Here is a 13000-nt window from a genome sequence, read left to right on the forward strand (position 1 = left end):
AATCAACTAATTTCATACAATTTTTGTGCCAGATTGTGACGATTTGTCTTTATAAATACAGACGCTAAAAAAATACTGGTTCACATCAATCTGATGTTTAACAGATATCCGATCAGCTTGTATAAGCACTAAATTTGTTGCATTGGACAAATTAGGACATCTTTGTGTTTACACATAGAAACAGCGAGCATGCCATGTTCAAAATAAAACTTGTCACTTGAATGCCCCACACACGTGTATGGATGAAAACTAACTGGCAACAACATTTTAGCAATGTCTATACAGGTTTTATGAATACTTATTGTATATCTATGATAAAGGTTCCTAAATAACAGGAATGTTATCATTTCTAAGCATTTTATTGTGTACTCTTGTCGGTAATTACCATCGGCCACAAAACGAAAGTAGCGATCGAAAGCACCGTCCGCTATTTTGTGTACGCATGGTAAACAAACAGGTTAGCATGAAATGCCAAAATTCCGTGAAACAGACATATTTAACCAATATTTAATACTTCTGGTGCATACATTTCTTCATAATTATATAGTTTCAATACTTACATGACTTCAAAACGTAAGTTGGTTATAGTAAGTTTCAGAAAAATACGAAACTAAAGGCAAGATGACTATAGTCTGTTTCAGAAAAAATCATCTAAAAAAGGTCTCAAATAACGGCACCTCCCTTGGCCATTTATCCGCACCTGGCGCCCTCATTAGGCAAAATACAGTAGATATGTAAATAATATGATATGGGTGGATGACTGTTGTAATGAGGGAGATGAGTGTCAATAGATGACCTTGACATGTAAGATGTTTACGTATTTCATGGATATTTTTGTTATAGATATCCTGCACACACCATCCCTACCTGTTAGATCACCTCGGGTAGATAGATCACTCGCACACTTGGTTAACATGTCTCAGAAATCGACTGGTATGCAGATTACTATTTAATACACATGCACCACATATTTCACTGTCTACAAATTTAATACGGTAGGGGCTTTGGTTGACTTTTAAGAAATGATATTTCGTCTTTTTGACACCTGGAGTTATCTGCTCTTGTAACACATTACGCTGAAGAGAAGACAAAATATATAAACTAGACACCAAATACAGAATTATGGATACCAAATATGGAATTATGGTCACTAAATACAGAATTATGGTCACCAAATACAGAATTATGGTCACCAAAAACAGAATTATGGTCACCAAATACAGAATTATGGTCACCAAATACAGAATTATGGTCACCACATACAGAATTATGGTCACCACATACAGAATTATGGTCACCGCATACAGAATTATGGTCACCAAATACAGAATTATGGTCACCAAATACAGAATTATGGTCACCACATACAGAATTATGGTAAATTATGGTACCACATACAGAATTATGGTCACCGCATACAGAATTATGGTCACCAAAAACAGAATTATGGTTACCAAATACAGAATTATGGTCACCCAATACAGAATTATGGTCACCACATACAGAATTATAGTCACCAATACAGAATTATAGTCACCACATACAAATTATGTCACCACATACAAATTATGGTCACCATACAGAATTATGGTCACCCAACAGAATTATGGTCACCAAACAGAATTATGGTCACAGAATTATGGTCACCGAACAGAATTATGGTCCACCACATACAGAATTATGGTCACCAGAAACAGAATTATGGTCACCAGAAACAGAATTATGGTCACCAAATACAGAATTACGGTCACCGCATACAGAATTATGGTCACCGCATACAGAAAACATAGCAGTTTTTCTACCTGTAGCCTCAATCTCTGGCTCTCAGTGTGAGACCAGGTATAGTCAAACGTTGGACAAAACATAGCATTTTTTCTACCTCTAACCTCAACGTTGGACAAAACATAGCATTTTTTCTACCTCTAACCTCAATCTCCGGCTCTCAGTGTGAGACCAGGTTTAGTCCAAAGGTTGGAAAACTTCCTCTGGAAGCTCCTTTTTTTCAATGCTGGATATCCATAGATGACCTTTGCTGTTATGAAACAGAAATCCCATCAAACAGATTAAAGATATTTTGCTGTGAAAATGACAGTATAAAAAGTATCTACTGTTTCTTGTTACAAGAAGTATCCATAAACAGCACGTTCAGTATATGGGCTTGTCAACTGTTGTAAACTTCAATCGGACAAAAAGTGTTCTTATGTACATCCTTAAATATCAAACGTTGTGTTTGCTAACCTTGATTCAAGTTTAAAATATGTATCGGTGAAAGTAGCGTTTCCGAGCTTTAGTGACATAAAACCTGAACCTGTATTAAAATTTGTAATCAGCCCCAAGACAGTTATAGGTTGTTTCGTATTGGTACAAGTGATTAGATTAAGCATCTCAGATGTGTGAGGTGTGTTGGTAGTGACTGATGTAAAATTAGTACTGGTGTAGTGGTTTTGCTTTTGGTTTTGGCCTTTTTACTGATACCTTGTACAGGTCGTCAAATCAAATCTATGAAGGACATTTTGACAAAATTTGCAGAAAAGCTGAATTACCTAAAGCTGATGTGTTGTGGATCTCTGTAAACTTGATCTCGGGACAGGGCCAAGTTTAATGAATACATTGTATACCTTAACAGTAAGGAATTCCTTAACTTAAGAGTTCTTCCTTAACTGCTCTAATGCATTCCTATGGGGAATTAGGATATCTTAAAGTTAAGGAATGTTTGTGAAACTGGACCTTATGGTTAGAAATGTTGTTTACCATAATTGTTGTCAGTGTGTTGGTATCTAAATCATTAAAAATATGTGTTGTACTGTTAAGTGACAAAACTAGTATAGTACATGTATTTCTGTTATTGTCAATGTTTTAGGTTTTAAACACCCTAAGGTGTAAGCCAACATGTTGCCATGTATGCTATATTGTTGAAAAGGAAATTTGAGTTTTGTTTTCAAAAATAATCTCTAGTTGCATAGACTTGTACTGTCAGATCGTATTTTACTCACCACTCGACCTTGAAGTTTTGGTCTTATCAGTCAGAAATATCATGGTTTGAAATTATATTTAAACCAAATGAGTCCACATTCAGTATTCCGATACTAAACATGAAAAGAAAAAAACAACAGTTTTGATATAACATTAGTTCAATTTACCATTTTGTCTGAATTTCTACACCCCAGAGCATAAATGTCCAACCTTATCTATAGCATCGCCTGGCTATTTGATATTGGTGAATGACACAGGCCCTATGGGACTCTTGTTTCATCTTTCATCAGCTTAATCTTGAAAAAGTATTTATTCTTCCATCTTTTGTAATACATTTTAAATTCTCATTTTTTCAATAGTTGATTTTTTCCTTCTCAGTTTTGTCCAAGAATGTTCTGGAAATATCATTTGGAAAAGCTTCCATGTCTGCATTGCCAGACTAGAACTGGAAAGCGTCAATGGCCCTTTGTTAGTCAAACATTGTCTGTGCATCAAAAAGCCTATTCTTTGACCTTGCAATAGATAACATTATTCAGAATTTTAAGAATTGTGCAACATTTGTCTGACTTGGGAATTGGTGCTATGATAATGATTAGCTACTTATTCATTGACATAAAACATTTTAAGGAGTGGGGAAATTGGTCCTTAAGGTGGCCCATATGTTGTCAAGGTTACACTTAAAAACCTAAAGCTCTCGGAAACTTTCTCCAATTTTTTTTTTCTTGTGACTAGATAAACAGAATTTCCATTGTGTTGCGAATGGCAGCAAAATTGTTTATTTGAGTTTATATAGACAATCGATGATTTCCTCTGTACACACAGTTGTCATTGTTCCGTCTATATAACTGTGCAGTGTCTGCATGTTTTATTAATTCAGTTTCTGTCTTCATGCTAAGCCGTACCTACCGGTATGTGTAGCCAATTTCTTCTCAACTATATATCTAGCTGCCAATGTCTCCGAAATATTGTCCCTAGTCACCATTATTACTCAAATGTTCTCCTTAATTGTCATTGTCCTTCCCAATTTTATCCCTGCATAGTAGCCAATGTCCCTCTTATTTCATATCTATGGTAGCTCCTGCCATTTTTTATTCAAATCACCTTTCGTTTTTTATTCAAATCACCTTTCGTCCGTGGTCGGTCGTCCGTCCGTCCGTTAACAATTCTTGTTACCGCTATTTCTCAGAAAGTACAGAAGGGATCTTTCTCAAATTTCATATATAGGTTCCCCTAGGACCCTAGTTGTGCATATTGTATTTTGGGACCGATCGGTGAACAAGATGGCCAACAGGCGGCCAACTTGTATTTTGATAGTTAAAGTTTGTTACCGCTATTTCTCAAAAAGTGAAGAAACGATCTTTCTCAAATTTCATACATAGGTTCCCCTAGGGCCCTAGTTGTGCATATTGCATTTTTGGACTGATCGGTATACAAGATGACCAACCGACAGCCATCTTGGATTTTGATAGTTAAAGTTTGTTACCCTATTTCTCAAAAAGTACTGAAGGGATCTTTCTCAAATTTCATATATAGGTTCCCCTAGGGCCCTAGTTGTGCATGTTGCATTTTGGGACCGATCGGTCAACAAGATGGCCGACAGGCGGCCATCTTGGATTTTGATAGTTAAAGTTTGTTACCACTATTTCTCAAAAAGTGCTAAAGGGATCTTTCTCAAATTTCATATGCAGGTTCCCCTAGGACCCTAGTTGTGCATATTGTATTTTTGGACCAATCGGTATACAAGATGACCGACCGACGGCCATCTTGGATTTTGATAGTTAAAGTTTGGAATCGCTATTTCTCAGAAAGTACTGAAGGGATCTTTCTCAAATTCCATGCATATAGTTTCCCCTTGTACCCTAGTTGTGCATTTACCTTTAAGGACTGATCCATAATGCCTTTCGGGACTGATCGGTAAACAAAATGGCCAACCGGCAGCCATCTTAGATTTCATTGTTGTAGTTTGTTATATACCACTATTTCTTAGAAAGTACTATAGCGATCTGTCTCAAATTTTATATGTAGTGTGTTTGAAAAAGTTTGAAAAGCAGGGAAAAGATCCCTCTTTCCATTGTCAGACATAGATCATTCTTTGGTGGGCGCAAAGATCCCTCTGGGATCTCTTGTCTGTAGCTGCCAAATTCCCTCCCAATTTTGTCCTTCCCTTGTAGCCAATGTCCCTCTTATGTCATATCTATGGTAGCTCCAGTCAGTTTCCTTAGCTGCCAAATTCCCTCCCAATTTTATCCTTCGGTAGAAGCCAATGTCCCTATTATTTCATTTCTATGGTAGCTCCAGCCATTTTCCAAAGCTGCCAAATTCCCTCTAAATTTTATCCTTTCCTAATAGTCAATGTATAGGAAATGCACCTCTTATTTTGTATCTATGGTAGCTCCAGCCATTTTCCTTAGCTGCCAAATTCCATCCCAATTTTATTCTTCCGTTGTAGGAAATGCACCTCTTATTTTGTATCTATGTTAGCTCCAGCCATTATCCTTAGCTGACAAATTCCTTCCCAATATCACCCCTGTATAGCAGCCAATGATTTTATTTTGTATCTAGGGTAACTCATGATCCAGCCATTTTCCTTCCCAATTTTATCCTTGTATAGTAGCAAATGTCCCCTTAATTTTTTGTATCTATGGTAGCTGCCGTTCATTATCCAGCTGTCAGTATCCCTAGCTGTCAGTTCTCCTGTGTTTTAAGGTCATCTTGTTTGTATACTATTACTGTCTAAGTCATGATATAATTTTCTTGCCTTTAAATGCCTTATTTTCTCCATTTCAGTCTGTCTTTCAGCAATGTGTGTACCGAAGCCAAGCTCAACAGCGCCTACAACAAACCTGAAATGTCTGGTGTGCGGGGACCGGTCATCAGGGATCCATTATGGTGTACTGGCCTGTGAGGGCTGCAAGGTAAGGACGTAGTAGAAGGGGTCGATAGTGGGCAAGGTATTCACAAGTTAATTCCATTGTGGGGAGGTATCCATTGTCAGTGACGTCATCAGTTTATGAGCTCAATTGACATTTTTTCTCCGAAAAGCATGATGTTACGATTGCAAACACTTGACGTCACAATCAATACCTACATGCAAGGGCAGATAAGTCTGTAATATGCAAATATAGTATAGATAAATGACATTTAGGGGACATGTGCTATTCAGCAAAAAGGGAAACTTAAGACAAAGTACAGTCCATACAGTCAAACCTATCTATAAAGGACACCAATGGGACATAACAAAATGTCCTTTATAGATAGATGTCCTTTATACTGAAGACAATTATATACAGTCAAACCTGTCCATAAAGAACATCATTTGGACATAGCAAAATATTCCTTATATACAGATGTCTTTTAACAGAGGTGAATTATTTAGTAAAATGCACCAAATAGGGTTGATGAGTCTGTCCTTTATAGACAGGTGTCCTTTACATAGGGATGTCCTTTACAGCAGGTTTGACTTTATAGGACACTATAAGCAGGCACACATTAGGGCAAATAGGATAAAGCACAGCTATGTGACACTGATGAGGCAAACATTTAGATACACTTACTCCAGAGAAGGTGGATGGTCTTAGAGCCAAATGAAAATCAACAATGTTATGGAGAAACAGATATTCACTAAAACTTGCTACAAAGGACAGACTCTATATAAAGGACACTTGTCTATAGAAGACACTCCTCAACCACATTTTATGCAGTTTACTACATAACTGATCTTTGAATAAATGACACCTGTCTATAAAGGACACCTGTATAAAGGACAACTCTATAAAGACACCTCTGTATAAAGGACACCTGTCTATAAAGAACACCTTTGTATAAAGGACACCTATCTATAAAGACAATTTTTCCCTATGGTGTCCTTTAAAGACATGTGTCCTTTATACAGAGGTGTCCTTTATAGACAGGTGTCCTTTAAAGACAGGTGTCGGTGTATATCAAAAAATGGAAAAGTCAAGTGACCAGAAAAAAACGACTAGATATTTAAAGGAAAGCAAATATATAAATAAGAGAAGAAAATGTTTAGGGGCAATGCATGCTCTTATGACATAGCTAAAGAAGCAGATGGGGGCAAGGTACTGTTTTACAATGTTAAGGGCCAGATATAAATTACTGCTTATCAGAGTTGGAATATTTCTCTGAAATAAGTATTGTTATCTAATCTTAGCTTGTACATCATACTTGATATACAGTAAAACCTGCCTTAGCTACCACCTCTTATGAAGACTGTTATGAGACCAGCTTTCTATGGTCCCAATTTCAGCACAGTTTTCCCTGTGTATAATGACCACCTGGCTTTAAAGACCACTTTTCCTCTGTCACTTAGGTGATCTTTAAGCACAGATTTGACAGAATAAGACCTCTTTTTAATAATTTTGATTTGAAAAGTTTAGAAATCATTGTTTGAAATTTTAGGGATTTTTCCGAAGAGCTCTCCAGGATATTGGTGACCCAGCTAGGAAGAGGTGCTACTACAACAAGAACTGTGAGATCACTGTTCTCACACGAAACAGATGTCAGTATTGTCGTCTACAGAAATGTCTCGCACTCGGAATGTCTAGATCAGGTAAGCAAACTCCTCCCAAGGGCAAGAATCCAGTCAATCAACCGAACATTAAATCAAGAGAGATGGCTGAAGTCATTCAGTTCACCCAGTATTTTGAGTAAGAATTCATACAAATAACCCAATATGGTGTGTAAGAAGTTGTGATTGGCTTAATTCATACCAATAACCCAACATTTTGTGTAAGAAGTTGTGATTGGCTTAATTCATACAAATAACCCAACATTTTGTGTAAGAAGTTGTGATTGGCTTAATTCGTACAAATAACCCAACATTTTGTGTAAGAAGATATGATTGGCTTAATTCATACAAATAACTTAACATTTTGTGTAAGAAGATATGATTGGCTTAATTCATACAAATAACCCAATCTTATGTGAAAGATGATAAGATTGGCTGAATTAATTCAGTTGACTTAAAATTGATGCATCGCCAGCTGTCAATCAAACCGCTTGTCACTTTGCATTTTGTATTGTGTATGCTACGATGTTTAGGAGCACGAGATATGGCTATATTACCTGGTGATTGGTCAATTATTTGCAGGAAGAAAATTCTTACATTTCATCCAATATTGTATTTATATTAAGGCAATGTGATTGGCTGGTTTCAACATTGTGTGTTGGGCAATGTGATTGGCTGAATTTGGATTTACCCAAACTTGGGTTCATTTTCTTTTTAAAACATTATTAATTGAAGAATCATTCTTAACTTAGAAGTACACAGATTGAAAAAAGTGTTTTAAACACCGATTGTTAATTTGTCTGACTCAGATAAACATTCTTAGAATACACGAGGAAATTTGTATAACATTATGCTCAAGGCAGAAACATATCGTCAGTGTCTATGATTGTCTAGACAGACATGTGATCATCTGACAGCGAATTTAAATGTAGAAATCACCTTGGGCTCAATGATCGGGTTTTTTTCTCTCTCTATTTTCATGTAATGAAAACAAGATTATCAGATGACGGACTGACTGTAACCATTAAAGCTATCTGCTGGATAACCTTTAGCTATTCAGACAATGTCAGTGGATGAGTTTTTGTCAAATTTGCACCATTTGAATGAATATTAAATAATAAACGAATCTAAATAAGCCTTGTGACCAAGTTGCGACATTATTTCTGGCAAAAACATTTACTATTGTTAAATGTATATACTATGATGATAGATTGGTGCTTTATGGCTTTTAGATGATTCCTTTCCATAAAGGGAAAGTCATGCATGTATAATGATTGAATTGATTAACACTTTATTTCGTCATGAATTCAAACTGATATAAGTGCATTTGTACTGGGTTACTAACTTGTTCCCAATATTTGTGGTCTTCATAATTTCCCTTGTCTCATACAAGAACTAACAGATTGGAATTTGAAAAACTGATCCAATATATCTACTGATAATTTAGTTAATTGGTGTACATGTAACTTGTTTTAATGCAACCAGCGTGTTGATTAGGCCCATACAGCCAAGTAACTTGTCTTAATGTGACCAGCGTCTTGAATTGGCTCATACAGCCAAGTAACTTGTCTTAATGCAACCAGCGTCTTAATTTGGCCTGTACAGTCAAGTAACTTGTCTTAATGCGACCAGGGTCTTGATTTGGCCCATACAGCCGAGTTTCCAGATTATACAGACTTTAGTTATTATGAATTAAGAAGGAAAATTTCAAACAATCACACCAGACACACAGGGATCAAGATTAGACAAGGACCTGATGTTTGTTTAACTGTTCATCCTATGTATGTGATTAGTATTAGTACCATTGGAGTACATGTGTCGACACGAGGTAGTAATCAGTTATCTAAACTTACCAAGGTCACGATTCACCAAATCTTGATTTCGCATTATGCGAGTTTGAAAATGAAATACCAAGGGCACTTGGAAATTGTTTTATATTAGTGATATAACACAGTTTTTTGTATTAATCATTCGTACATAATGGGTTATAAATGCAAGGATATTGAATGCAATTTGCAGGGTATTTAAATTCCATTCATATAAAATAAAATTGAACAGAACAAAAACTCAGACTCTTTCAAAAGACTGTCCTGTCTTCACGGGCATTTTCATTCATATAAGTATGAGTAAACATGAAACTTTCTTCCCTTTTGTTTTTCAGCTGCCAAGCTTGGCCGCCGTTCTCGTAAGATGCGAGAAATGATCCGTAGCATGGAGGACACACAAACCGAGCAGGCCCTACATGGCCTCCTCAGTCTCAACTCTGACATAGAGCGACAGATCGCTGCCTCAACTGAGGCCGCTGTGGCTGCATCCATGAGCAATGGCATCAATCAGTCCGGACCCAGCCAGACGTCGATGGCCGCTTTATCTATGCTTCTCAAACAGCGTGCGCAGTCAGGCTTCCTTATCGACCGCGACAGGGGCTCTATAGAGACCAACTGTTCCACAGAAGACAGTAGTGAAAGCCTACCCTTGATCAAACAAGAACACCGTGATTCCATCGAAAACCGCAAAGAGATCCATGACAGGTGTCAGTCACTGTCACCCGACGCAGAATCGGCCCACCCGGCACATTCTGGGATACCAGATTCAGTCAACCGATCATCGATCGTTAATTCTCTTCTCACACTCCCACAACACATAGCGTTCCGCTTTCCACACCCGCACTTGTTGATGCCTGGAAATGTGGAACCTGGAAAGCCCTATGAAAATAATGTCCCACCTTTTGTGTCGTCAGCCAGTCAGCCTATTGATGCTACAATGAACGGCCTATCTGCACACAGCCAATCGCCCCTTAGTCAACAGTCAGTCATCGTACAAAACACCACACTTGATCTCAGAAAACACAACCGTGGTGACGAGAAAATACGAAGTCCCATAAAGAAACGTCCCTATAATCCATCTTACAGCACAGACAAGGAGGTAGAGGACGAGGAGGAAGTCTACCGCAAAATCCAGCGTCGAGACTCCGTATCCAACGATGTCAGCTCTCCTGATCCATACACATCCAAAAAATTGGTCATCAACGAGATGGCGGACAGACCATTCCCTCCGTCGTATATTCCGACGCGGGACAAACAGTCAACGATGGACCACACCGCAGTAGTGGCCCCGATCGTGAAGAACGTGAGTCGGATAGAAGAGGATATCAAACTCACAGTGCCCATGTTAATCTACAAAATCCATGACTCATTCCTGCAGACGTTCACATTCATGAAGTCAAAGCTTCAGGAGATGGAAGAAAAGCTGATGGAGATGAAGGAACACATCGCCCAGGGCTTGATGAAGAAGGAGCCCAACATACAGGATCTCCAACGTCTCGAGTTCATCATGAGGGTAAAGTATTTTATTTGAAAATCATCTGAATAGTATTTCACATAATATATATATAAACTTTATTTATTTTACATTGATTGAGAAACAAGTTATACAACTTATATAAATCACTCTCGATGGCCCAGATGTGAGAAGGGTCTCCGTGTTGGAAGAAACCGGAGTGCCCGGAGAAAACCTACGTGATCGGGCAGGTGACCCCTGACCTTTTCACGTCCATGCCGGAGATCGAACCCCGGCCGGCTAGATGAAAGGCGAGCGGCTTAACCACTACACCACACGATCACCAGTATTTCATAGCCGACCATAAATTGCTAAAACTAATCACCACAAAAAGAGTATCAATTACTAATGCAATGCTAATTTTTGTACCTGAAAATGAATCGCTGTGAAAATGTCTTCAGCTGGGAAAACAAGAAATTCAATCACTGTCAAAATAAGTTGTTTAGTTGATTATGTGAATGAATGTGTCATAATTCTATTAATAGTGCCTCTTAACTCATACACCCCTGACGGCACATTAGAACTCCTCTCATTCAAAGACTGGAACAGTTCATTATTAATTTTCAGGGGTGAATTAGTTAAAATGTTATTTGCTTAGGGGCAAGTATTATATTAATCTTTCCAAATCTTTTTAAATGTGGCTGACACAAGTTATTTTTTGGATCTTAGGATTGTTACTCCAACATGGCAAATTTTGTTTGGCAAACTCTTGAAATGAAACTATATTTTGAAATATGCACACAAAAATTGCTTTAGAGTATAAAGTAATTGGCAAACTCTTGAAATGAAACTATATTTTGAAATATGCACACAAAAATTGCTTTAGAGTACGTATAAAGTAATTGGCAAACTCTTGAAATGAAACCATATTTTGAAATATGCACACAAAAATTGCTTTAGAGTATAAAGTAATTGTTGGTATTTAATCTGCAGGGCCAACATGGTAAGATGATCAAGCCTGGAGAGCTATGCTGGGAGGGTTTCCAGAGTCTACTGAACAAAACCATACAGGATACAGTGACCTTCGCCAAGAAGATCCCTGGCTTCCCTCACCTGGACCAAGATGACCAAATCAGTCTCATCAAGGGAGGCTGTTTTGAGGTAAAGTCAGGCACATTATTGTTCTTCAACTCATTCACCCCTGAAAACACATTTAGACTCTCCTAAATCAAGGACTAGAAGAGTCCATTATGAAATTTTAGGTGAATGAGGAAATGGAAAACACTATCAGTGTCAAAACTGCCAGGGCTAAATGGTAAGAATGGTTTTTCTCGGGGAACTCCAGCTTTTTTCCACCGCAAGCTTGTGTGCCCCGACTGTTAGTAGAAAGTAAAGGTAAAATGTTCGCATGTAAACATGTCATTACCACAGAAGTTTAAGCCTCTGCAAAATTAAGAGCAAAATGTTAATTATAGAATCAGAATGATTAAATTTCAATAAAAAAATAGTTTGAAATTAAAGAGATTTGGAAGACATCAGAGTGAGACAGGAAATTTCAACCCAAGGGGTAGAATTGCTATATTGTCAGTACATCAAAAAGCAATTGAAGGGAAAATTCTATAAAATTTAATCTTTGATTTTCAGGTTGCCTGTGTGGTGTACTCTCAACTGATAGACTCGGAAACAAACATGATGTTTGTTCTCGGTAAAAACATACTCATCAAACGAGAGGAGATGAAGATGGGCTTCCCCCTGGGCGAACACTTTGTAGAGCTTCTCTTTAATCTCTGTATGAGGTTCAATGCCTACACCCTGTGTGATGCAGAAAAGGCCCTGTTTAGTGCTCTGGTTCTTATCTCTCCAGGTAAGTTTCATTTATACAATCAAATTCTACGGTCCAATATTACAGAAACAATTCTTCTCTATCATAATAACTAGACTTCTTATTTCTTCTCCTTCTTGATTTTACTCAGCAATGACTCCTCATTATCACTAATTAAGCTTTAATATCTTATATCAAGCTCTCCTCAATCTAGAAAAGTCAGCTCTCCCCTATATCATGTAATAAGCCCCCCTAACAATTCCCAACTGTAGTGAGGATTTTTTGAAACACGTCAAGTAAACATTCCTGATTTCCACCAAGTAAACTCTCCATAATCACATTAAGCAAATTCTCCTTAATTTCTGTCACCAATCAAACTCTCCAAAGTCTCACCAAGC

General features: G+C 37.5%; 1 protein-coding gene across 6 annotated transcripts in view; it reads left to right on the forward strand.

Moving 5' to 3' along the window:
* Positions 1-13000, forward strand: part of LOC138323623 (nuclear receptor subfamily 1 group D member 2-like) — a 116496-nt gene that overhangs the window by 88835 nt on the left and 14661 nt on the right. For all 6 annotated transcript variants that reach the window (XM_069268357.1, XM_069268356.1, XM_069268354.1 and 3 more), the window contains 5 exons: positions 5761-5888; positions 7393-7543; positions 9663-10840; positions 11774-11941; positions 12425-12644. In XM_069268357.1, coding sequence (XP_069124458.1) covers positions 5761-5888; positions 7393-7543; positions 9663-10840; positions 11774-11941; positions 12425-12644 — 1845 coding nt within the window. The remainder of the gene's footprint in view (positions 1-5760; positions 5889-7392; positions 7544-9662; positions 10841-11773; positions 11942-12424; positions 12645-13000) is intronic.

This window comes from Argopecten irradians, chromosome 5 (genome assembly GCF_041381155.1).
Source record: "Argopecten irradians isolate NY chromosome 5, Ai_NY, whole genome shotgun sequence".
Classification (NCBI taxonomy): domain Eukaryota; kingdom Metazoa; phylum Mollusca; class Bivalvia; order Pectinida; family Pectinidae; genus Argopecten; species Argopecten irradians.